Source organism: Amphiprion ocellaris, chromosome 11, assembly GCF_022539595.1.
Source record: "Amphiprion ocellaris isolate individual 3 ecotype Okinawa chromosome 11, ASM2253959v1, whole genome shotgun sequence".
In the NCBI taxonomy this organism is placed as follows: domain Eukaryota; kingdom Metazoa; phylum Chordata; class Actinopteri; family Pomacentridae; genus Amphiprion; species Amphiprion ocellaris.
In genome coordinates, this window is record NC_072776.1 from 29,185,690 (window position 1) to 29,211,794 (window position 26,105).

Sequence of the window (26,105 nt, forward strand, 5' to 3'; positions counted from 1 at the left end):
CAAGGCCGAGGCGATGCTTCGACGTCAGCAGGTTGGAGGTGCAGAGCGACGGTCGGTCTTCAGGCTCTGGCTGTTCAGGTTCAGGTCACTTGGCTCTGACATAGTGTCTGTTTGGCTGTCTGACCGGCCGACTGAAGACACTCCAACTGCCCTGCACCACCTTTAACTCTCCTCCCAACCATATGTCACAGGCCTTTTAGTCCTCCAATGAGGCCTTCTCAGCCCAAATTATCTGCTTTTTATTCTGCCAGGTGGATCCAAATGAAAAGAAGCTTTGCATTCAGCAGCCACCTTCCTTTTTCTCTTGCTGAAAAGATTGGAAAGTCTTTGGTTTGAGTGAATAGTTTCAGCAAAGTGTTGGAACAAGAAAAACATACAGTGTTGTTGCAAACATCTCCCTTTTCAATGACTATTTTGGGGAAAGATGGATCTTTAAGATAAGATAATCTATTATTGATCTCACAGCAGGGAAATCTGCAGCATTGCAGCATCAAAGGGAACATCAGTAGAAATATGTATAAGTACTACTAGCATAGCATGTTTTCTTCCATATGTGGAAAATTCAGACATCACACAGATTCCTCCGAATGTGGAAAATAATAATATTGCACAAAAACACCGATATTGCACAGATTCTTGTATATGTCGAGAAATTTTGAATTCTAAATGTACAAAATATTCATAACAAGAAGGTTGGAGTGCAACACCAAAGTGAAACATCACAGGTCATCCACATGTACATACATTTTTTCCTCCTGTGCTTCAAAAAACAAGCTCTATCCACATGAAAATATGTAAAAGCTCAGTTGTCAAGGACCTAAAACCAAGTGTCCACTAGAGAAAGCCCAAAGCACACATAAAAAGCCATGTTTATTTTGAGAAAGGTCTGAACTGGAAACTTCTCCAGGGTATAAATGACCACCCAATGTCATTGAGAAGTTAATACAGTTCTCCCTGACAGCCAATTTCACAGCAACCCTTCAAACTGTTGTCAAGACATTTCACTCCAAATTGAAAATTTTGAGAAGCTGAATCAAAAACCAAGTCTGACTTAAAAGTAGTTCTATTATGCAGCTATACACAGCTCCTAGTGCTCCTGCAACACTTTTAGCGCTCCCTGGAAATCCTAATACGCAAACATGTCAAGCACCATCTGTGATGTATCTTCTAAAGTGAGTCAGAATGGTGACCCTTCAAAATAGTTGTCAAAACATTTTCACTCCAAATTGCAAATTTTATGGTTAAACTTAATGCATTTAATGCACTTAATGCACTAAATTAATGCAACTTGCACCAAATTTTGAGAAAAGTTCCTCTAGAACTTTTCATGATACACTATATTGCCAAAAGTATTCGCTCACCTGCCTTGACTCACATATGAACGTAAGTGACATCCCATTCCTAATCCATAGGGTTCAATATGACGTCGGTCCACCCTTTGCAGCTATAAGAGCTTCAACTCTTCTGGGAAGGCTGTCCACAAGGTTTAGGAGTGTGTTTATGGGGATTTTTGACCATTCTTCCAGAAGCGCATTTGTGAGGTCACACACTGATGTTGGACCAGAAGGTCTGGCTCTCAGTCTCTGCTCTAATTCATCCCAAAGGTGTTCTATGGGGTTGAGGTCAGGACTCTGTGCAGGCCAGTCAAGTTCATCCACACCAGACTCTGTCATCCATGTCTTTATGGACCTTGCTTTGTGCACTGGTGCACAGTCATGTTGGAAGAGGAAGGGGCCAGCTCCAAACTGTTCCCACAAAGTTGGAAGCATGGAATTGTCCAAAATGTCTTGGTATGTTGAAGCATTCATCCTTTCACTGGAACTAAGGGGCCAAGCCCAGCTCCTGAAAAACAACCCCACACCATAATCCCCCCTCCACCAAACTTTACACTTGGCACAATGCAGTCCAACAAGTATCGTTCTCCTGGTAACCACCAAACCCAGACTCATCCATCAGATTGCCAGATGGAGAAGAATGATTGGTCACTCCAGAGAAGGTATCTCCACTGCTCCAGAGTCCAGTGGTGGCGTGCTTTACACCACTGCATCCGACGCTTTGCATTGCACTTGGTGATGTATGGCTTGGATGCAGCTGCTCGGCCATGGAAACCCATTCCATGAAGCTCTCTGCTGAAGCACTGTTCTGGAGCTAATCTGAAGGCCACATGAAGTTTGAAGGTGTGTAGTGATTGACTCTGCAGAAAGTTGGTGACCTCTTGGCACTATGCTCCTCAGCATCCGCTGACCCCGCTCCGTCAGTTTACGTGGCCTACCACTTGGTGGCTGAGTTGCTGTTGTTCCCACACACTTCCACTTTCTTATAATACAGCTGACAGTTGACTGTGGAATATTTATGAGCAAGGAAATGTCATGACTGGATTTGTTGCACAGGTGGCATCCTATCACAGTTCCACGCTGGAATTCACTGAGCTCCTGAGAGCGACTCATTCTTTCACAAATGTTTGTAAAAGCAGTCTGCAGCCTAGGTGCTTGATTTTATACACCTGTGATTGGAAGGGATTGGAACATCTGATTCTGATTATTTGGATGGGTGAGCGAATACTTTTGGCAATATAGTGTATTTCACTCTGGACCAACAAATTGAGCCACATCTGTAGAGGCATGTTGATAGCAAATGATGTCAACAAACAAGGAAGAATCAAAAAGTTCCAAGACTGCCACTATAAAAACTAAAAATTAAGCCGGATTTAAAAGTAGTCTCCTTGTGCAGTGATACTCTGCTCCCAGTGCTCCTGCAACACTTGTAACACTCCCTGGATGTCCCTGTTCTGTAAACATGTCAAGCACCATCTTCACTGAACATCCTAAACTGTGTCCAAATGGTACCTCTACATTTTCAAAATAATTTTGGAAAAAAAAAAAAGAAAGTCGCAGGGAAGCAAATCAGGTGAGTAGGGTGGTGGACAGCAACGGTTGCTATGGTGTAACGTTTCTAATTTGCACTAAATGTTCTTCTTCAGACGCCTCAGCGCATGACAATCGAAGTCTGCACTGACAGTTCAACTCTAAGTGATGAAATCATGGCGGACGACCAGGTGAATGTTCAAAACAACTGCTCCTTCAACTGTGAAATCTGCTGTTTCTTCTTTTGATGGAAGCCGCAAACCCTGCTCTGGTCATCATGATGATCTGCCACATGAAGGTCTAACTATCCAGTTTCTGAAAAAGATGTTTGCTCCCTGTAAAAAGTCAAACGTGCACCTGATAGTGGTCACAAAATCCTATGCAGTCGGGGAACTTTTTCATCATGCATCGTAAGCTTCAAACTCAAAAATATGTTTTTGAGATCTGCACCTATCACTAGTGACGACAACACTGACTTTTTCTGCCATTGGGGGAAGATTTATCAGCGTATCAGTGTTTCTTCATCTCTCAACATGCAGCCGTTCAAATCCTTTGATGAATAATAATGACTAAGAATCAGATGTAGAACAGTGATTTGCCTTTTCATCAATACAGGTCCATCCCTCTGATCCTTCCAAACATTCCCCTTTCTAACTTTTCAGACCTCCTCATGACTTTGCGTCGTCTTCTCGTCCTTGCTTATGCATTCATTTGCATTAATGACAGAATAACATCCTCTGGCTATAGGAGGGCTGTGTCACCATATGTGTGCTGTACTGTATGTTTGCTTGCAGGGCAGTTCTTTCTTCTTTTTTTCTGTTTTCTTCAGGTCCAAGACACACGATGATGTCCTTTAGGAACATCATGTTCCATCTGCTGACTTCTGTACATCCAACTCTGACATAGTATGTTCCTCAGATATCTGTGAACACACATTAAGGCAAACACACCAAAGAACAGGAGCTGACACCGACACCAACCCCGAGTATTTCCAGAGACAAAATGTTCTCTGTGTCTGTAGAGGATGTCTGGGTGTCTCTGTTTTATGCTACATAGCTGCAGTACTTGCTGTTTTAACTCTATGCTCCAGTTTCAGGTCCAAACATGAACACCCGCCCCAGATCCGTGCAGGTAGGTGTCGCGGTGACTCATCCATCGCACAGCGTTTGGCATCCAGTTCAAAGCAGCGTCTCCTCCAGCTCCACTCGCCTCATACGAATGTAAATGTCTGGAAATGAAGTAATTACAGTATGGATGGGGGCTTTAGGGCTGCCAGGCTTATACAGCATGTACCGGATGGAGGGATTTGCCTCCGATACTCCGAGGCACAGCTTACTGTTTGCCATATGGTTTAGAAGTTTGCATAGCTGGAGGTGGGGAAGGAAACTTGTGTACAGTCGGGATGCTTTCGCTTCTGCATTGCAGCTTTGAGGCTCGAGAAGAAGCAGGAAGGTCGGATATATAATTTAATTTATTTATAAAAGCACATGGATGTGTGTTTAATGCTCCTCTGCAAAGCTCGTGCATTTGACTATTAGTAAAGCTGGTGCACATAATTGAGCTGAAACAAAAAGAGAAACATTTACGAGGCAGGGTTAAAGCTCTGATTTACCTGCTTCCTATTTGAACATTTTACTGCAGCTCTATCGCTTTTGGCTTCATCACTTTGACTTTCTGCAATAGAAACACCGCTCAGTTCTCACTGTTGCTCTCCTTATTTGTTATTTCCTCATCAACCACCTTGTTTCCAGCCCAATTTACTTCCCAGCTCATCTGTGCTCAACCCAGAGAGGCAATTAACAGTATATTTAATACGTTCATGGTGCTCCGATGATGTATCATGCTTTCTTCATCCTGACATTTATTGCGCAATAAGTCCCAACCACGGACAGACAGGTCAAGTGAATTTGAAGCAAACTTTGGAAATGTTGCAAAAAAATTTAAAACGTTTTTTTTTTTTTTTTAAAACAATGTAAATTAGGTTTGTTTCCAATCCCTAAAAGTTGCACTATATGTTATGTGGGTGTAATAAACAGAGTAGAAAAAGTCAAAACACAGCTAAAAAAAAGACTTGGTAAAGAAAAAGAAACAAAACTTTGGCCATCTATGAGAGGAAAATGGAGAGAATTGTTCTGAATCAGGAAATCTGTAAATATACCTTCATATACAAACAGCTGATTAGTCAAATATGAGTGAGATGTTGATGTTTCTATCGCAAATTAAGCTCATTGACTCTTTTTAGAAAAAGTAAAAAGAAAAAAAAAACCTCAACTGAGCTCCTTTCTGATGCGATACTTGAAATTGTACACAATAATACAAGTTGGAAACATGACTTCCGACACCGCAAGATTAAACCTCTGCCGACAGTTTCAGAAAATCTTTAACCTGGAAGACGTTTTCCAAAAGCTCAGTTTTCAGCGACCTAAACTCTAGTTTGCCTTTTAGTTCTCACTTCTCTAAGATGCCAAAGCATACAGAAAAAGCAACATTTTGAATGAAACTCAAGTCTAAAAATTGCTCCTATTATACTTCAGACAAAGCTGAAGGGTTGAACACAGGTCTGCTGTTCTATAGGAAGCATCTGAACACAAAACCTGACTAAATTCAGCTTGACATTTTGACACTTGTTTTCTCATTTCTAAGAGCCCCACAGCAGCGACTGGATACTCAGCTGGTATAAAAGGCCTTTTCATCGGCAGCCCAAGTGTTATGTGCCATCACAGCCTCTCTCTGTTTTGGTCTTTGATAGGTGCTGTCAGTCATTTGAACATTTATGTTGTGCTTTTTTCGCAGCCACCGGTACAGGAAGGTAAAGCTGCAGAGCTGACAGGAGACGGACAGGTGATTTTCAGCACAGAAAAATCATTAAAATCATCTTTAGAGTGGATTCTGAGTTGCAGAGAGCATCAGATGGAACTGAACAGAAGTGTTTCCTTGCACTCTTAAGTATTTAAAAATCAAGGGTCGACTCACTGCTAAATCCAGTATTCACTACTTTTTCAATTATCTGTAATGATTTTTTTAACCTATTCAGGCCAAAATACATTCAAATTAAAGTGTACAACTTCAATCAACACTCTAGGATAAATAACATTTCCTTTAATCAAACATATGTAAGAACATAAATAAATAGTCATTTTATCAAAGTTTGTGTTGCAGTTTTTGATTAGATTTTCATTTTTCACTCCAAAAGTATACCAGTCCCGCACCCTTAAATACTAATAATCAGCCTGGAAAATTTGCAGCAGGCACTTTATTTTCTCCACTGATGGAAATTATACGACTGGAAAAGCAAAGAAGCAACTTCAAACCTTCAGATGTTCAGTATAGTGCACTGAAAATGTTTGAAGTTCTTCTCCTGGCATTGATTGAACCCTAAAAAACTCATCTCCAAGTATAAGAATTCAACTTTTTTCCATTAAAAATAATCCTTTTTACTATAAAATGTCTTGGATGCATGTCTACACTGTTGGCTCATCTAGAATGTGCAGACCTATGAGGGTCCAGAATTGCTTCCTTCAGTTTGCTACATATGAAAGTCTGAATCTATGGAAATATTCAGCTATGACCACTTATTCCACTCAAGGTATGTCTTCTGGCATAAAAAATAAAACCATAGGGACATGTTAACAATCCAAAAACTTGGTTTAACTAAGAATGTGGGGGCATGGGGGTCCAGCCCTAACTGAGATAGAAGAATTTTGATTTGGTTGATCCCAGCACAGTTTAACACTTGTGCATTGGTCAGAGGTCATTACGCCTAAGAGAGGACTCTGTCTTGGTGCCCCTTTACTAGCTAAACTCCCACAATGCTCTCTGCTTTCTCCTCTGGTCGCTACAATATTAGACTATAGTAAACCTCCAATAATTGAAGTATGTATTATCCATTAAAATTGCATTGGCTGAAACTAATTACTTCGCCAAGGAACGCAGCGGAGTTATGTGACGATCGGTGTACATTTGTCTGTGAATCAGTGAATCCGTCTGTCCGTGTGCAACATTTCTCAAAAATGGACGGATTTGGATGAAATTTTCAGGGAAGGTCAAAAATGACACAGGGACCACCTCATTAGATTTTGACAGTGATGCAGCTTATAGTCTGGATTCATGGATTTGTTAAGAATTTTCCATTGCGAGATATAGCGGGTGACACGGCGCCACTGTAACCATGACAACAAGTGAAAGCTATGCCAGTTATCTGCATCAAGTCACTCGACCAGCAACATATTTCTGTCACACAATTCGGCATCTGTACATAACATACGCATGCACAGCACATGACTGTGCTCATGCAAGGTGTTTTTTTTATTTAGTTAGTTTGTGGGTCGATCTATATTAAACGTCCAGATTCTATCAGATGTTGCTGTGATTTCTGAATGCACAAATTGAGGAATGAACAGTCTTGGAGTAGTACTGCGCTCTCTGAGTTTTCTTGTTATTAACTGATTCTGATCAGATGAGGAGCAAAAAATAAATAAAAACAGAAAAACTGAGGATAATGTGCAGTTTTTCATTTTTGTAGGTGCAATATTTCATCATCCTGTCTGATACTACTTCAGCTTACTTGATTGTATTTTTAGTAATGTATCATAATTACATGTTATTGCTTTTGTATTAGCATTTCTCACATTATGTATGCATTATGTTTTCTGACTCATATCTGGCAAAATAATTAATAAAGTTTGTTCTTATTTCTAGTTTTAACCAGACAGGGTCTTTAAATTTTGAAAAACAAGAATTATTTAGTGGATTAAACCTGTTTTCATTTTCCACGTTCCCATCTGTCAAATAAATTTTCCAAAATTTGGCAAAACATGAACGAAAATCTTTATTTTACGATTTTACAGTCTTGCATTCATTTAGGGGTTTATATTTTCAAGCAGCATCTTCTAAGACAAACAGAAAGTTGGATTAAACTTGACTTAAGTGTAGAAGAACTGTAGCTTTTCTTAACAACTGCTGAAACATTTTATTCTGTTCTGAACATTTGCACAAAAAAATATAAGTGAAACGATAAGCTGCCTCCAAATATCACTGCGTCATGGTTTTACCCACAGCCCACTGCTCTGTTAGCTGGTGGGTGCTGAAAGCATCCATATTGATCCTTTAAAACAGACAGCCGTTTAAATAATATATGAGTGTTTGGGTAGATATCGACTGAAGCTCACCCACGGCTTTCAGCCTACTGCAGCCAAAAAGATGGTGGGAGATTTAGGACGAGCAGACGCAGGTGTGTTTCAGCAGGTTTCTGAGAAAACAAGCTCTACAGGCTCCTTATGACTGGAGACTTTCCCACATCTGAGCAGCGTAAACAATCCATCTGTTAAAGGCTAATTCAGCGAGAGAGCAGAGTTCTCTCCTCATTCATTATCAACTTCATAATCTGTCTGAGGGCTCAGCCTAAGTGCAAAAAGGAGACTGTTAAATTCAGAAATAATGAAGTGAGCTCTCAATGAAGCCGCGCTCGCTTTACCGAGAGCTCTTTAGATGATAAATGCGCTCGAGAGCCGAACTAATTGATAGTTTCATTAACTCTCCTCCCCGATTACAGGCAACACAACGACCAGAGGAGGCAGCGTCTCGAGGTAAGAGTGGAAGTCCTACAGCTGGGAGTTTGTTCAAGAGTCTTCCTGCAGAATGAAGCGATATAAAGCTGCTGAAGGAGTCCATGCTACCATGTCAGAGGTCAGCAGCTGTAGAGAACAGAGAGTAAAACCAACACGGCTTCCAGCACGACTCCTTTCATGCTGAACACTGTAAAGATCACTGAGGGTGAAGAGGACTTTCTGCCTGAAGAGCTCGACTAAATCAATGTTCTCCTTCAAAGAGTCCAGATTCTGCACATTTACAGGCGTGTTACTCTATTTTTGGGGTCTAGTAGAATACGTTTGCATGCTCTAACCTCAGAAAAACACATTTTTAGGTCTTCTTCTTCCTGTCCTGTCTTTAAGGTTCGCCCAGCCTGCTCTGATCGGTCAACAGGACCGACCACAAGCAGGTAAAGTTGGTTGATAATCTCAGATCTTTAAATACAGGGATGGAGCTTTAAAAGAAGCAGCTCTAGTGAGGAAATATAGTCAGACTGCAAGGAAGCTACTAGACAGGAGTTATGCAAATTAATTACAAGGTGACACAGATATGTAACAAGTTTTTTGTAGGAGAGAAAAACTCCCTTTGTAAGTCTGCAAACCTCTTACATGCACAAAAAGCTACCATAATCATAATAATGGTATTTGTATGCCACCTATAGTATTTTATGTAATTTTTCTATGTTTTTATCCCCTATATGTAAATTATTCAGGTAAAATTCACACAATAAATAACACTATAGGGTCTTAAAGCAACTATCTAAATTTGTTAGGTGATTTTTGTAACGGCAGTCTCCATCTTTATTTCTCGGAAGGTTCTTAGATGTGAAAAAACGACTTAACTATTTCATCTTGTTTACATCACATGTTTGTTTCTCATTTATTTAATTTTTTTTGCAGAATTTCAAATTTGTTTAACTGTAAAGCACTTTGTAACTTCAAATGGTGCTATAATACAATAAAGAAAAGGAAAAAAGAAAGAGATCTTTTTTCCTTCTACTCATGGTTGTTCCATTTCCACAGAGGTGCAGGATTTTATATTGCAGTGAAAAATGAGCCCACAGTGAAGAAAAACGAACAAAAAAAAACACTCGATACCGCTCGGAGTTAAACCCAGATCTGCTCACCTTCACCCTTCCTCTCTATTTTCTTCCGGTTTTGCATTTTTTGATCATATCTGCCACCTTGACACATTAACTCACCCTTTCATTCCCAATTGATCCCCCCTTCTTCCTCTCCCTCTAAAAAAATCCATTCCCCTCTGATATCTCGCCCCTTTGCTTCCACTCGAGGCCTTTTTCAGCGGCGATAACGAGAAGCAGGCTGAGCTTCACTACAAACACAATCACACTGCATTAGGTGACAATATCTGCTGGAGTAATTCACTTTTTTTTCAATCATCTCTTCTTTGATTCCCATGAATGATGATGCCATATTGGGCAACGTTGACTCACATCGAGTCTTTTACAGGTGAAATAATCCGTTTTCATGCATTTTGTTATTAAAGAAATAAAAAGGAAAACCAGTCAGCTATTAGAGCCATCAGTGGAGCTTTATTTACATAAGTGGACACTGGTTATTTGCCTCATTCACTCACCTCCAGCAAAATAACACATCATCTGTACAAGGTAGGCCCTTGTTATACTGTGCTCATTTAAATCTGACATTTTTCAGGAAGTTTTCAGATCCATTACAATAAGACATCCTACTCATAATCAGAAATAGTAAAAATATTTCACAAAAGTTACCAAAATGGCAGGTTTTCATTGAGATAATTTGACTCTTGTACAACATTCATTCATATAGTTGTGTGAAATATTTGCCATTCCATGTCTATTCAGTTATGATTCCCTTAATGGTGTTTGAATAAGCAGCAGGTCTTTGCAACGCTCTGTGAGAGAGGTTTGGCACTAAATAACAAGTCAGTTTTGTTCAAACATTAGTGTGAAAACAGTCAAATTAGATCACAGATTGAAATATTTATCCTCCCGGTGCCTTTTTCTTTGATTAAAATCTACTTTGAGTTTTTTATAGCTCTCCTGCTAATCGTGCAGCATGTTTGGTGTCGGTCAGTCTCAACAACTATGGATCGATGATCATGAAATTTTTAAAAAAGTTAATGAATTTGGTGGATTAATGTGTACTTTGATGTAAAAATTTGAATTCACATATGCATCTCAACTTTAAAATTCCAATTAAAATGCTGCAAAACTACAAAATTAACAACATTTACGTTTAGGATGCAGGAAAGCAGCTTGATTCAGGTTTTAGGATGCATGTGGATGCATTAGCAGTGCATTGTTTCACTGATTTAAAGTCTTTGTCACTCTAAACACTCTATCAGTTAAAGGTCAGTTAGCATGACTTAAAACACAAACACAGCCGATAACCCACGAAGGCTACATGAATGTAACTGAGAGGAAACACTAGATATGATAATGACACTGAAAAATTCAAAATCTGCCTCAACAAACATGAAACCAAAGCAAAGTTTTGTACAGAATTAAATGTGATCGAATAAATGACAAAATTTTCGAACTAAAACACCTACACATATAAATTACATTAATTCTATATTTGCTGTTGTGTTTTGTGATCAGAAGGTGGCACTGCAGACTACATGGCTGTAATAATTCATGGGCTTCATCTCTAATGAAGCATAGTAACTCTTTTTAAAAGGAGTCAAAAAACAATTCAAGTGAGCATAAAGATGTTTTGGCAAATTTGGGTAACTTTCTTTTCATATTTTGCCAATTGGATTCATTTTGTAATGATCTGATACTTAAAAAGGGCCTAAAAGAAATAAAACATCAGACGAGAGCTGTGATACACCAAGATTAAAAGCATGAAAGCCTTGAATTTCAAAAATTTATTTAAAAAAAATGCCTTCAGGTCTAAAAAGTGAAGTCCTAAGCCTGCATTCTTTCTAACAGCCAGCAGAGGGCGACTCTTTTGGCTGATTGTATAGAAGTCATTGAGAAAATGATTCTACTTGTCAGTGGATTTGTTGCATCAATAAATGAAGTTATGATGAGTTTATGGTCTTGTCTTAATTGCTAGTTTAAAGCCTCCTAATACACAGAATTATGTTCCTTTTGGGAATTATGGTCACATTTGCAGGATAATAGATGACAAAACTTAGTTATGTTTCTGAGTAGGCCACTCTAAAGCCACATCTGGTGTCAAAAACCTATTTTATCATTTTAGTATATAAAAACAATTGTTCAAATACTAAAACACTTCAAAAGGGCACAAAATAAATATCACTAGATGAGAAAAGGCATATAAAAAGATTTATATAAAAAGATGAATGTAGCCTCTGAGTCTGAAAAGTGACCTGCATTCTTCCTAACAGCCAGCTGGGGGCGACTCCTCTATTTGTTTATATAGAAGTCAATGAGAAAATGATTCTACTTGTCAGTTACTTTGCTGCTTCAGTAAACATTTTCCTAATGAGTTTATGGTCTCAATCGCTAGTTTTATGTCTCTTTCTGTAGAGAATGATGCTCATTTTGTAAATTATGGTCACATTTAGAGGAAAATAAATGAAAAAGCAGAGAATGTTTCAAAACAAGCATGTCTAAAGTCATGTCTGGTGTCAATAACAACCTGGAAATTTCAAAGTCAAGGCATCAAAAGGAACAAACCAACAGGTGGCATCACGCTCACTACATCCATCCTTTATACACTGACGTCTCCGTTTAGCTTAATTCACCGCTGTGCCCAAACACTCCCTCTCAGAGCTGCTGCCATGGCTCTAGACCACAGCCTTTTAATTTGGTGTTAAATATAACGAGTGCATCTCTCTAATACCATCCAGTGAGAGCACCGAGCCCAGCCATTATAAGGCCAATTATTACATCTGTTCCTGCCTGCCGAGGGGGTTTGGGCACAAAGCGCCGCTGGGGAAAGCACACACCTGAGACACCACGATGCTTCACCACTAATCTGTGCTGTCAAACATCCTGCCGGCAACAGATACACAAACACAGACTAAAGTGGGCGACAGTCCTCCTGGATGCAGCCCGCAGACGCACTATTTTTTCACTTTCGCATATGCACAAAGACAAAATGATGTGGAAAACACAGGAGGAGAGGGAGGGAGGCGACTAATGAAGGACTGCAGGGGGGAACAGAAGTGAGGGATGAGGGGTTGGAGAAGAGAAGCCTGTCAGATAATGTGACACTTAGCTGTTGGGGAGAGACCGAGTGTAATATAACAGAGTGTGACTGGAGCAAATGGGCTCTGCGGCACTCTGAGTATTAAGTGAGATAAGACAGAAGATGGAGGCCAACGATCTTTAAAATAAGAGTCGGTGCGATGCTTCGTCTTCTGCATGAAACCCACGGAGCTTTTTGTTGTCGTTTGATAGCGAAGCCCTGCAATCCAGATAACCTTTCCATTGATTTGGAATCGATTCCTAATAAATCCCTGACCTTTTCACCAAACTGGCAGCCTCAGGACCGAACTGATGGAGGAGTCACTTTAACAGCAGATTTGTTCGTGTTCTGGGAAAAAGGAGATCTGGCATCGCAACAAGTAAAATTTGACAATTTCCTTTTACAACTTGTGGTCTGTTTTAGGAAAAAAAATGCAGCTAAATGTCACACAAAACAAACCATCCCTGCTCCAACTAAATTCTCTCTGGTGTTACTTTCCACGACTTAAACATTATCTTTTGGCAGCAGGAGAAAATAATGGAAGATGGCAAACATCCCACTTGTGGATCTACAACTGTACAAGCCATAATATCAAAAAAAAAGTGCCTATAATCAATCAGTTCAAATAAAAGAAATGTTAAAATCATGAAGGAAAGTACACATATAACTGTCCAAAGAAAGGGTTTCAAAGAAGACAACAACCTTGAACCCCTTTGCGGCTCTGCTAGAACTTCATTCCATTATTAGCTTGGTTGTACAAATGCCCTTTTTTTAAAATAAAACATTGCAGAGCTTTGGTTTTAATAACTTTAATGTAGCTGAAGTGTGCGATACTCAGGAAAATGGTGTCAGACTGGGACTCAATATCAGCAGATTTTAAATATTAAATAACTCAGATCAGGCCAGAGGCTAAAAAACGTTGCTACATCTCTTTGTAAAATAATTCACACGACAGTTTAAACCCAGAGTCAGTGGTGCTGCTGTACATAAACGGCAGCCATTTGATAAAAATATTGTCATAATTTGTCATTTAAATTTGAAATCTATTAATTATTCAACACAAGTTCTTCTGCAGGGACCACAAGCTGATAGAAATCATACAGATAAGTGCAGCTGATCTGCTACTATTCTGTTCTCATCCTTTCAAATGACTTAATATGCTGAAACGACTATGGTTTTTGTATTGATGTACAACTCAATAAGGTGTTGTAGATCACATGGCCGCCAAAAAATGGACCAGAAATCTTGCAGAAGAGGAAGAATCAAATAAACTTTGTGTCATCTATCAGAGAAAAATGTCGAGAAGTCTTCAGAAAATTGTTTTCAATCAGGAAAGTTGTAATTATTCTTCCATGTCAGCTGGTGTCGGCCATGTTTGACGCTGTTCAGAGACAAAAAAAGCAATGTTTTCTATGTCAGAACTTATTGTGAAAAGGAGGTTGCATCTGCCACGAAGCACACTAAATCTTTTTCAAAGGATCCAGAAACCAAGTCAAGTGAGAATTAAAGCTTTTTAGGTGAATTTGAGTAAGTTTCTTTTCAGATTTTGCCATTTCAATCCAAATTTCATAACTTGATATGTCAAACAGGCACGAAATAAATATGACAATGTTACATGACAGCAGCGATGCAGCAACATGAAAAGCATTTAAAAAAATAAATTAATTAATAAATTAATTAAAAAAAAAAAAAAAAGAAAATATATATATATATATATATATATATATATATATATATATATATATATATATATATATATATATATATATATATATATATATATATATATATATATATATATATAAAGGTATTTTAAAAAGATGAAAATAGCTTTTGATTCTAAAAAGTGACCTGCATTCTTTCTATCGGCCAGCAGGGGATGACTCCTCTGCTTGATTGTATAGTGAGTCAAGGAGAAAATGAAACGCCTCAGTTGCTTGTTTCAAACTTCCTTTTTATACAAAATGAAGTTAATTTTGTAAACTATGGTCTCATTTACAGGATAACAGACGATAAATCTTGATTATGTTTCTAAGCAAGCACCTCTAAAGCCACATCTGGAGTTTTAAAACACTTATTTTATCAATTAGGATTTTAAAAAGGGTTCAATCGATTTAAAATGAAATGATTTTGCAATTTCAATCCATTTTTTCATGATTTGAAAATAAATCTAATAACTAGATAAGAACTGTGTTGCACAAAATTAAAAAGCGTGTAAAAAAAAAAAAGGCGACCCGAGTTCGAGTCCCGCTCACGGCCCTTTGCTACATGTCTTCCCCCTACTCTTCTCCCTCCTTTCCTGTCCGTCTCCACTGCACCTATCAAATGAAGCTGTAAGAAGGCCAAAAAAATAACTTTAAAAAAAAATATTAAAGTAGCCTCTTGCTCTAAAAAAGTGAAGCCTCAATTCTCTAACAGCCAGCAGGGGGCGACTCCTCTGGTTGATTGCATAGAGGTCTATGAGAGAATGAAACTACTTCTCAGTTGATCTGCTACCTCTGTACACATTTTCCTGATGAGTTCATGGTCTCAAATGCCACTTTCAAGTCTCCTATTCTTCAATATGAAGTTACTTTTGTAGCGATGGAAATGATTTAAAATGCTGCAAATGTCACATTATTAAGTTGATTGAGTTCATTTAAGTGAGTAAGGCTACAGGTAGTGATAAACATTTGGTTCTTCTACAGATAATGTGCATCTTTTTTTACTTCAACTAGATGAAAATCGAAAACAGCTTCATTTTCTTTGGTTGTACAGCTTTATAAGTATCCGTTTGGATTAAAATTCAGCCTGAGAGAGGTGACATGGTGGTAGCTGATCGGTGGTGACCGGTCAGGTCATGTGACGAGGAGGGCTCAGGCTATAACCTGATTAGACCCGAGCCAAGACCCACTCAATTAATAGGACCAATTGACTCATGTAGTCCCACACAGCTGCTGCCGTTTCAAGTGAGCGCAGCAGCGAGCAATGATTGAATTAAGCATGAGGGTTTGCAGCGAGGACTCAGTGTTTCCATGCTGTCGCCGGCCGCTCTCCTCCACCTCTACATATTAACAAATTTTAATGAGAACTCGGCATGAAGCCACCGAGGACGCGGTGGAAAGAAATAAATTCACAGTCAAGCTTAGTCATTTGACAATTTTTTCTTGAGCGTATATGTTCTTTCTGTCATGCTGCTCTGGGAGGTGTTGGTCTATAAATACTAACCTTCCTCAGTGTGTGATTCAGAAGCTGTGATGTCTAATGTGATGGAGCACGTCAAGCCTATATTAAGGTATATGAATCCATATGTCGCGTCTTACATGATCAAGGCGGAAATGAATCTCAACTGTGACCTCAATGCTTCTTTAACTGTTAGTTTTCTGCATACTGATGCCTTCAGTCAGTGGATCAGAGCCTCAGCAGCACAACCTCAGCTTTAAATGCACAGAATCGACCTATAAGATGGAAATCCTTGCTGTTATTTTACTCTACAGTGAAGCGGCACCACTTCCACATCTGATTTTTTTTTTTAAAGACACTGATGGTGATTTATTATTTCATTATTTAACCAGGAGAAAACCCATTGATATTAAGAATCTCTTTTTCAAGGGAGTCTTGGCCAAGATAGGCAGCAGCAAATACAAAAACACGGTTACAAATTGACACAGTCAAAACAATTAAAACACCAGCAAAAAGCAAATAAAAATACAAGAAAATTATCATAAACAAGTGCATGTTGTGGAGTTGTCCTCAACAACTCACAGTTTAGATTTAAAAGCGCTCAATGAGATTAACGGTTAGTTTCCAGTCTTTCTGCAATATACAAAAGAACTCTGCATCCATGCAAAAGGTGCAGAAGAAACAAAAGCCTTTTTACTCAGGTCGGTACGGCCATATGGAACAAAAAGCAACAAATGATCTTGTGAACAGAGAGAGCAAAAATCAGCACTTTTCTGTGCAGTTAAGGAACAAATGTAGGTGGGCAGTAGTCCAAGTATTGTCTTATTACTCCGCTAAGGAGGCTATGTGATGATCAGTGTCTGGCTGTCTGTTGACATCATTACTAAAAAATGGACAAACGGATTTGGATGAAATTTTCAGGGAAGGTCAGAAATGACAGAAGGACCACAAGAACGTATTCAGTACCAAGTGCTTAGATTTTGGCAGTGACGCAGCTTATAGTCTAGATCCACGGATTTGTTAAAGATTTCTGTTTCATTGCCAGATAGCGTCACGGTGTCACTGTAACTATGACAACAAGTGAATGCTACGTCAGCTGCCTGCTGACGATCACATGATTGCGATCCTACTACAAATCGACTGCTGTGGACTTATTGGGACTTATCCGTCGGAAATGATACAATGAACAAATGATTAAATTGTGGGGGTGTTTCTGAGCCCCATCAATTCCCACCGCCTGGGACATATTTAGATTCGGTATCTGTACGTAACGTACACATGCAAAACACACACCTGTGCTCAGCGCAAGGTCATTTTCTTTGTGGGTACATCTATATGAAATGGCCACATTCTATGTTACTGTGATTTCTGCCACCAATTTTTTTCAAGATTTCAGCCATCGGAAGTTAACAGCTGAGCAGCCTTAGCGGAGTACTGTGCTCTCTGAGTGCTTTTCTTGTATAAGAATATATATCCTTCTGTTGGCTAAAGCAGGCAGTCCCACTTGAGAGCATAACATGCAGTTGAGTGTCAACAATTTACAATTTGTAATAAACCTCAGAGAAGCAGAAGCATTCAAATATAAAAGATCTCTATAATTTAACACAGACAAAAAGACCCTTTTTTGCATTTAAATAAAAACACAATTTGTTTTGAAAATAAAAACCCAATTATTGCCCTAGTTTCTGAGGGAGTCATCCAACACGACACCCAGGCATTTATAAATGTGAACCACCTCTATTTCATGGATCAAACCACTACTTTTAACAGCACATTGGGCTAGAAATGAATAATTTTCAATCCTTTTAGAATATTAAAGGTCAGTAAATGGCTAAAAATGGACATCAGTTTTCTAAAACCCAAAGACAACATCTTCAAATTGCACTTTGTTGGAAATTATTAGGACACAACAGAGAAAAGGCTGAAACTTGCAGGTGCTTGACATTTCTGCTTAACAGCCAACTCGATCAGTCAATTGATTATTGAAATAGGTGGTGGTTCATCTTCTGTCAGGTGACCAATCGATGTATTGATTAATCATTACAGGCCTAGAGCAGACACCTTATTAGGCTAATAGAAGGAAACAGCGCACCCTCCACCAAGGTCAATATTCGAGCTTCCCGTTTTTCCAACAAAGGCAATTCAAATCTGCACCAAACTGATCAGATCATACTTGTGTTTCTTTGCTTCTCATTTACAGACCCTTGGGGTTTTTTTGTTTGTTTTATTTTTAAAAACACAAAATGGACAGATTGCTGACTCTGAGACAATATTAACTAAATTTGACAAAAACTGTATTGGATTTGCATCTACTACAGTTGAACATTACATCGTTTCAGCATTGTAATGTGCACAATAGTTGCATCACTAGGGATTGACAGATATGTTTTTTCAGGGTCTATATTGATAATTGCCAATATCTGAAATGGATATTCAGATATCCATTAAAGCATGTGATACCAGAGATTCACTGACTTTATTAACAAGTTAATTATCTAAATATATTAGCAATAGAAGTGACTACATCAGTGCATGATATGATACTCTCCCGTGTTTACCGTGTGATCGCTAACAGTTTAGCTGATATCTGCTAACTGTTTTGTTTGCTCTTCTTCTATTTTCTTAATCTTTCTCTGTTCCACCCTTTTTATACCCCCCTAAGGCCCAAATCTTAAAGCAATATTAGATATTGTTTCCAGACACGTTTTCAGGGTAATCTGTGGCTGTCTCCAAACTTAGCCGCTAGCCATTAGCATAGCCTTGGCCAACTGTAAAAGCAGCTAATGTCTTGATTTGTGGAGACATCTATGCTTCTTGTTCAGTTTTAGCCACTCATGTCTCTGCTACAAAGGCGTGTCACAACTGATTGTTGAAGTTATTGTGGCTTTAGCAAGATCTTACGGTACTCCAGATAGCGTGAGACACAGAAAACCTCCTAATAATAGCATTAGCCAAGCTCCCTCAGCAGAAGAAGTTCAAGTTTTTATTCATTTTCAGTTTAACAGTGAAGATATGGATGCTAGTGTAAGACTGCAGTTTTAATTACAACCTCGGCAACATCTGCTATCTCATTTTTGAAAAATGCTAAAGTCTGCAAAAGCGCTAATCTGTCCCTGTCTGCGAACAGTACCTTTCAAAGATTTTTATTGATGTTTAACTAATTCGACCGTGTAGAATGTTGCTTTAGACCACAGGGGAGATAGGTGGTTCCATCAGAGCCAAAGTGGCTAATTTCATTTATTTTATCAACAATTGGTCTGGAAAAATATGGATACCAATAATTGTGAAAATGCCAGATATCGGCCCCAATAATCGGACAATTCCTACTCATCAGTGAAACACGTCTCATGCTACACCTTTTTGTGGTGCTTGATACGAAAAGAAAACTTATACATCTGTAATTTTCTATTAATCTACAAGAGAAGTCTGTCTGATATATTTTCTCAGATTCTAAGGTGCGTGGATACACCGAGTTATTTTCTTTTTACTTTATTAAAAAACTCAGTTTGTTGACATGCAGCCTCCACATGTGCACAGCAAAATTAAGAGAAAAAAAATTTGTTGTACTGAAATATTTCCACTACAGAAAGGAAGATGTTGACCAAAAACTGCACGAGGCGACACGACAAATTAGTTCAACCGTTTAAATCTGCAGCACAAAGCTCTGAATGACGAGTGTGAAGTTGGATCTGAATGACAGCCAAAGCACAAAAAAAACTAATTTGGATGCTTTTGGCAAAGTTACACCAGATGACAGATTCTAAACAGCTTTTTTAAAAAAGTAATTCTTCATTGTGCCCCAAAAAATCACCCCAATCATTTTAGAACGACTGAAAATTCTTCTATGTTTTCATATTACAGAGAAATTTAATATCAGAATGTCAGATTTTCCAGATTTCACCTTTAACGAGCCGAGGCATTCCGCACCGAGTCGCCTCAAACAGCTTCACGACCGCACAAAGCCACTAATAATCAGAAAATGAAGTGCTTTTTAGGTATTGTTCTGGCAGAGACGAAGGCTTTTTTCAAGTAAATCATGATTGCCATTTGATTCACAACAACAAAAAAGCCTTTCACAAAAAACATACGCCGCAGTATTCACATCACCTCGCCGGCCTTCTCCTCCACTCTCAGCAAAGCGTGTGATTTAATGAGGAAGCCAATGTCACAGCGTTTTAAAAAAATAAGACAAAAAAACACAGAACTGCATCTTTGTCACAGCCAGAGCTGAGATGGATTTATATTTAGACATTCAGAACAGAAACTCCCCCTTCTCCTTCCACCAGCTCCCACCGCCTGGCCTCCACAACCTCTCATTTCACCCCCGTCCTCCTCCTCCAACGAGCAGAAAGGGCCACGATGGATTCTTGACATCCATTCGTGTTAATTACAATGCGTGTGCTGCTGGAAATCTGTAATTATTAGCACCTCGGCGAGTGGAAAGCCTGTGTTTTAGCTGCTCTGGAGAAAAAATAGCTTCTTCAGATGATGAGGGCTCATCCGCAGAATACGATCATTTACATTGTGCTGATTTGTGCGCAGATCGTGTGTGCAAACCTTCCTTATGGATAATACAGTTGAGAGCGTTTAAAACCTGACGTATTTGTAGACTTTACATGACAAGAGGTGACTGTGAGGGTTAATACAGCACAGAGGAAGATCGCTAACTGCGATTTCTCCGACAAATGTTTGGTTTTATTGGCAATATAATTCTTGGCAGTCAAACTTCAGCTCAATATTCACAGTGTAATTAGATTTAAAATGCAAGAAACCACCAAAAATGCAACCCTAACACCTACAGGATGATATGAATTTGTAAAACAACTGACATGACCCCAAACAAGAGATTTTAAATAAGTGTTATCTTTACAAAATATCACCAAAATGACACCATTTATCAGACCACATAACTGTAAAAACAGAAAAATTCATCAGACGGTCAATTTTTTGATTGTCCTTGAACTAATCATGTGCGATGTGTGGCTCCATTGGAAAAATTTTACCAAATTCAACCTTGAAGTCGTGATAGTTCGTCAAAAATCACTTAATTCATCCATGTCTCATTTGAAGATTTGCCAAAAAATCCCTTGTTGATATAAAAAAAGACAAAAAAATCAGTTTTTGGTTGAACTGTTGGTATTGTTTACACAGAAGAGAGGGAAGACAAATATGGAAACAAAAACATTTAGCTAAGCCAGAACAGATTTTCAACTTTACGATGACCCACAAACTAATCGTGTATGAAAAGCTTCGAACCATGATATTTCATCAAAATCATTTCATTCCTACATGTTTTATTTTCAAAAAAATTCAAAATTATCTCATTGTCATTATTTATATTCTGTTTTAAAAAACTGCAAATTTGGCATTAATCAATAAAACCGAGAAGCCATGAACGACTCAGCTGCGACCAAAAATTCAGGCAGTTTTCAGCTGAACTGCAGGCAGTGTTTACACAGATCAGAGAGGAGTGTTCTATAATTCAACAATTTCATTCAGCAGATGCTTTTATCCAATGCAACGTTCATGTGAAAGTATGGAAACAAATTAAACAGGCCAAGAGGAAAAACATTTATCAAAGCCAGAAATTGTAAAAAAAACAGAAAGAATCCTCAGATTTTCAACTTTGCGATACTCCCCAAACTAAACACGTTTGAAAAATTTGCCAAATCTGAGCTTAGATTCGTTATATTCCATCAAAATCACTTTATTCTACATGTGTAATTTAAACATTCACTGAAAAATAAATTGTTGACACTTACCAGACTCTGTGAAAAAACTAAAAATTCTGCATTTGTCAGCACAACCATGAAACCACTAGTGACAGAGCTGTGAACCAGGGGCCACATAGTAAAAATTCACAGTTTTTAGATGAACTGCAGGCAGTGTTTCCACAGAGCAGCAGAGGAGACGACAAAAGGAAATGAGAAGAAAATAAGACATACTGGATCAATGAAATAAACGCAGCGTTTCTCAAAAACGGGATACAGAGGAGTGAGTTGTTGGAAGATTTTCAACTTTCCAGTGGTCCTTGCTGCAATTGTGTGCAGTAAAGTTGGCAAAATTGACTAAATCCATGTTTGAAACGACAACATTTCATCAAAATCTCAACATTCTACATGCCGAAAATAAACAGTTTGCATCTGATTCTGCAAAAAACTGAAAATTTAGGGATTATTTGGCTGAACTGCAGGAAGTGCCTATGCAGAGCAGAGAAAGTAGAGAGACAGAGGAAAATAAAACTTACTGGATCAATTAAATAAATGCAGCATGACTCAACAACAGTAAACAAAGGAGCAAGTTGTTGGAAGATACATTCAGCATGGTGAAACATTTCTACAGCTGATGAGCAGAGTAGAGAAAAAAAGTTTGTAGAAGCTGAAGCATGGAAATATTCAGACTCAAGATGACTTAAAATTTGTATTAAATGATTGAGAAATTGTCCAAAATGATCCAAAATACGTCCAAAATGATCAAAATGCATCATGGCTCATAAACAGTGAACAGAGGAGCAAGTTGTTGGAAGATATTCAGCACGGTGAAGCATCTTTGTGGAGTTCACATGCAGACTAGTGTGAAAATCAGAGTTTGTAGAGGCTGTAAAAATGCTCAGTTTAAAAAAAATCCAGTATTGGTAACATCTTAAAAAAGCTATGCATGTTGATTGCACATTTTTTCTCCATGTCTGTAAGATAAATCCTCCTTTTACTGACTTGTGTCATTCTATCTGTGTCATACTGCAAAGACCACATCTCTGAGTTCTCTGTACTTCTAGTCACGGTTGTGCTGTTTACGTAAAGGTTTAGACTGTATACTGCAGTGAAAAACACCCAGGACCTGCTTGGAGTTCAAGGACACTACCAAGTCGCTTTGCCATTCAAAGTGAGGCGATTTAAATGTCCTACAGACTGTGGCCTCGACTGAAATTTGACTAGTATGTATGTCACTCCACTGTGAGCGATGAGTAAGAACTGTTTCTCAGTGTTTATTATGGTAGGTAGAGTGACCGTCAGGTAATGCAATACGGAAACCATTGAAATATAATAGTAAAGTCAATGTGCTGACTATAAACAGCTGCCTGGTTACACTATAAACTGCAAAAGTTACTGTAGCTTTCATTATTCGGTTCCAAGAAAGTTTCACAAAGTTTCACAAGCAGCCTCTTTGGCTACCACAAGATAGGACTTCAACAACTTATGTGAACTTATTATATTTACCCATTATCAGCTTTAAAGGTGTGGTAGGCAGTTTTCTTTTGGCATCACTGGGAAGAAAATTTTACAATAACCGTCTGGTATGTTGTAATTCAAATCTGCTGAGAGGAAATTTGTCCTGTTTTCATTTGGTGGACATAAAGTTATGTATACTCGCATGTTTTGGTTGTTTGATGCACAAAAACGAAGCTGTATTTAAATAACCAGAATATGTTTAAGTACACCTAAGCTAAACTCATACATTTTAAGTCCTTTTGTTCTGGGACCTGCTTTTAGACAACAGCAGGTGGCGCTATTTTTCTCTTAAAAAAGACTCAAACTGATAAATATATTAACAGAATAGTCGCCGATTAGTTGAATAGTTGACAGCTATCGATCAATTGTTGATCAATGAAAAACATTGAACAAAATCCTGAAAAATGATCACATTTTGTAGCTTGTCATTTTGGTTTTGATTTATTCCTCAAAAAATGACTCAAACTGATAAATCGATTATCAGAATTGTTGCCCATTAGTTGAATAATTGACAGCTGATCAATTTATAGTTGCAGCTGTATTGAAAATAAATTCCTGATCATAAAACATTGAAGAAAATTATGAAAAATCACATCTTCTGGTTTAAAAATCCAAACTCCAAAGATCATATTCACACTTCGGGTGATGAGACCAGAAAAAGTTTGGTTATTTTGTTTGTGATTTTTTTCCTCTTAATAATGGCTCAAACTCATAAATCTTTTACCAGAATAGTTGGTGATTAGTTGAATAGCTGACACCAAATTGATTAATTGCTGTAGCGCTCTTAAAAAATAAATTGCTGATCATAAAAACATTGAAGAAAATCATGAAAAATCACATTTTCTGGTCCAAAAATCCAGGATAATCAATTTATCATTACATATTCACACTTCAGGGGGCGGCGCCATTTAAAGTTTGGCTATTGACAATGACGGTTAATCAATTAATGATTGCAGATCCATTGAAAATGAACTGCTGATCATAAAAACATTGAAGAAAAACATGAAAAATCCCATTTTCTGGTCCAAAAATCACGGATATTCAATTTATTATTACATATTCACACTTCAGGGGATGGCACCATTGAAAGTTTGGTTATTGACAATGACAGTTAATCAATTAATCATTGCAGTTCCATTGAAAATGAACTGCTGATCACAAAAACACTGAAGAAAATCATGAAAATCACATTTTCTGGTCCAAAAATCCAAATTCCAAAGATCATATTCACACTACAGGTGATGAGACCAGAGAAAGTTCGGCTCCTTTGCTTGTGACTTTTCCCTCTTAAAAATGATTCAAACTGACAATTCGTTTAACAGTTTAACAGTTGCTGATTAGTTGAATAGCAGACAACTGATCGATGAATCGCTGCAACTCTGTGCTGGTTTGAGGAGAAGGCTTGTAAACTCCTCGATTGAGATCAGAATCTGCCCCTGATCGACCTGCTTTCCTGCCTGGATCTCTAATCTCTCCCATCCTTCCTCTGCTCAGAGCTGCTCCAGCTCTGGGAGACGCTCACATTAAACTCCAGTCGCCCTGAATAATCACTGCAGACACGACCAAACACGATAGAAGCATCTCTCACCCGCCCACCTACCCAGCATGGAGCCAAACACAACCGGGCTGCTCGTCGCATCTGTTCACAAGACACCCTCGCCAAAAAGAAGAAGAAGAAAAACATGGTCTGAACATTCGGCCTCCGTCTCTGCAGCATCACCTCAGCTGCTTGTGTTGTGACGGAGGTCAGGATTTCTGTGTGTTCACTCATCTGGGCCACACACAACCACTGAAGTGGTGGAAACACACAATACGGTGACACAATCGCCACAATGGTGCACAAAAGGCACTGAAGGCAGCCTGAGTCATAAAATTACCACAGGAGGTGATAACAAAGCTGGCATTAAAGACAAGAAAATAGATTTAAATGCATCTATATAGTGGATTTACATGTTTCTGGATGCATTTGGCTGTAAGTTAACTAATTTTCCTTGAGAGAATTGAGAAAACGTGGAAATCACTTCAGATGACTACTTTTAAAGTCGCACCTTATTCCTGTAAGATCCTATAAAAACGACACAAAGCTCACAAAGCAGGTGTGTTTCTCCTCTATGATGGTGATGTGGTGGGGAACAGGAGTGGCAGGAGCCAGAAGGAACCATGAGGTGAAGCTGTGGTTTAGTTACTCACGGGTGCCATCGAAGCGGGTGGCGATGGTGTCCAGGAAGGTGTTCTGCGGGGCCAGCAGCCCTCTCATCACCGGCATCCTGCTCCGGGTCGACTGGGTCCTCCTGCCGCGGCGCCCCGGGGCCGCGCTGGACTCCGGCTCAGACCCGAAACTCGGCAGGAATCGAGAGGTGCCCGGTGCGCATCCCAGCCCCTGGAGAAGCGCACCGATCCGAGATACGCGCGGTGGCTCCACCTTGGCACCGCGGGGGTTGTGACCATAATCAACTCAGCGCAGAGCGAGCGGGGCGGCGTGGGGGATGCACCTGTGCACCTTCCGACGGAGGAGGAGGGAAAAATCAGATTAAAACCAACGCAGAGTCCGTGTGTGCGCGCGCCGGAGAGAGGTGAGGATGGATGGATAGACGGTAAGTTTTGGTGCCGACGGTGCGCGCAGTGGATCTTATAAGCTCCTCCTCGGCGCTGCCCTCTCTCTGCCGCTCTCTCTCTCTCTCTCTCTCCGGTTGCGTGGTTATCTTATCCACAACTGAGAGCAGATGCAGAGTCACATGACGCCTCTCAGGTCCTGTCAAGCCGTGGTCCCCGTTTCAAAGTGGAGGTGGGAGACAACAAAGAGATGTTTGGAAGCCGGTGGCCTTTTTCTTTATCCTTCATCTGATCCGAGCGCGCTGCGTAAAAATCCAACCAGACGCCAGAACCTGCTGGATCTGTCTGGAAAGGTTGTATTTGCTGTTTGCGTAAAAAGGAGGGCAGCGTGTTTTTCATTTATTTATTTTTTAATTTAGAAAAGAAGTCCACCTTTCTGCGTCTCACAGTGTCTTTAATTCTGTTTAGAAAGTCGTTCACTTACATGGAATTAACGGTGTCCTGGTTTAAAGCGGTTTTTTTGGCTCCATAAGAGGACAATAGAGGAG

At 39.1% G+C, this 26,105-nt stretch overlaps 1 protein-coding gene across 1 annotated transcript in view; it reads right to left on the bottom strand.

Moving 5' to 3' along the window:
• kcnh3 (potassium voltage-gated channel, subfamily H (eag-related), member 3) overlaps window positions 1-26,105 on the bottom strand; it is a 231,774-nt gene extending 205,669 nt beyond the window's left edge. The window contains exon 1 of the mRNA XM_055015551.1: window positions 25,195-26,105. Coding sequence (XP_054871526.1) covers window positions 25,195-25,270 — 76 coding nt within the window. The 5' untranslated portion in view covers window positions 25,271-26,105. The remainder of the gene's footprint in view (window positions 1-25,194) is intronic.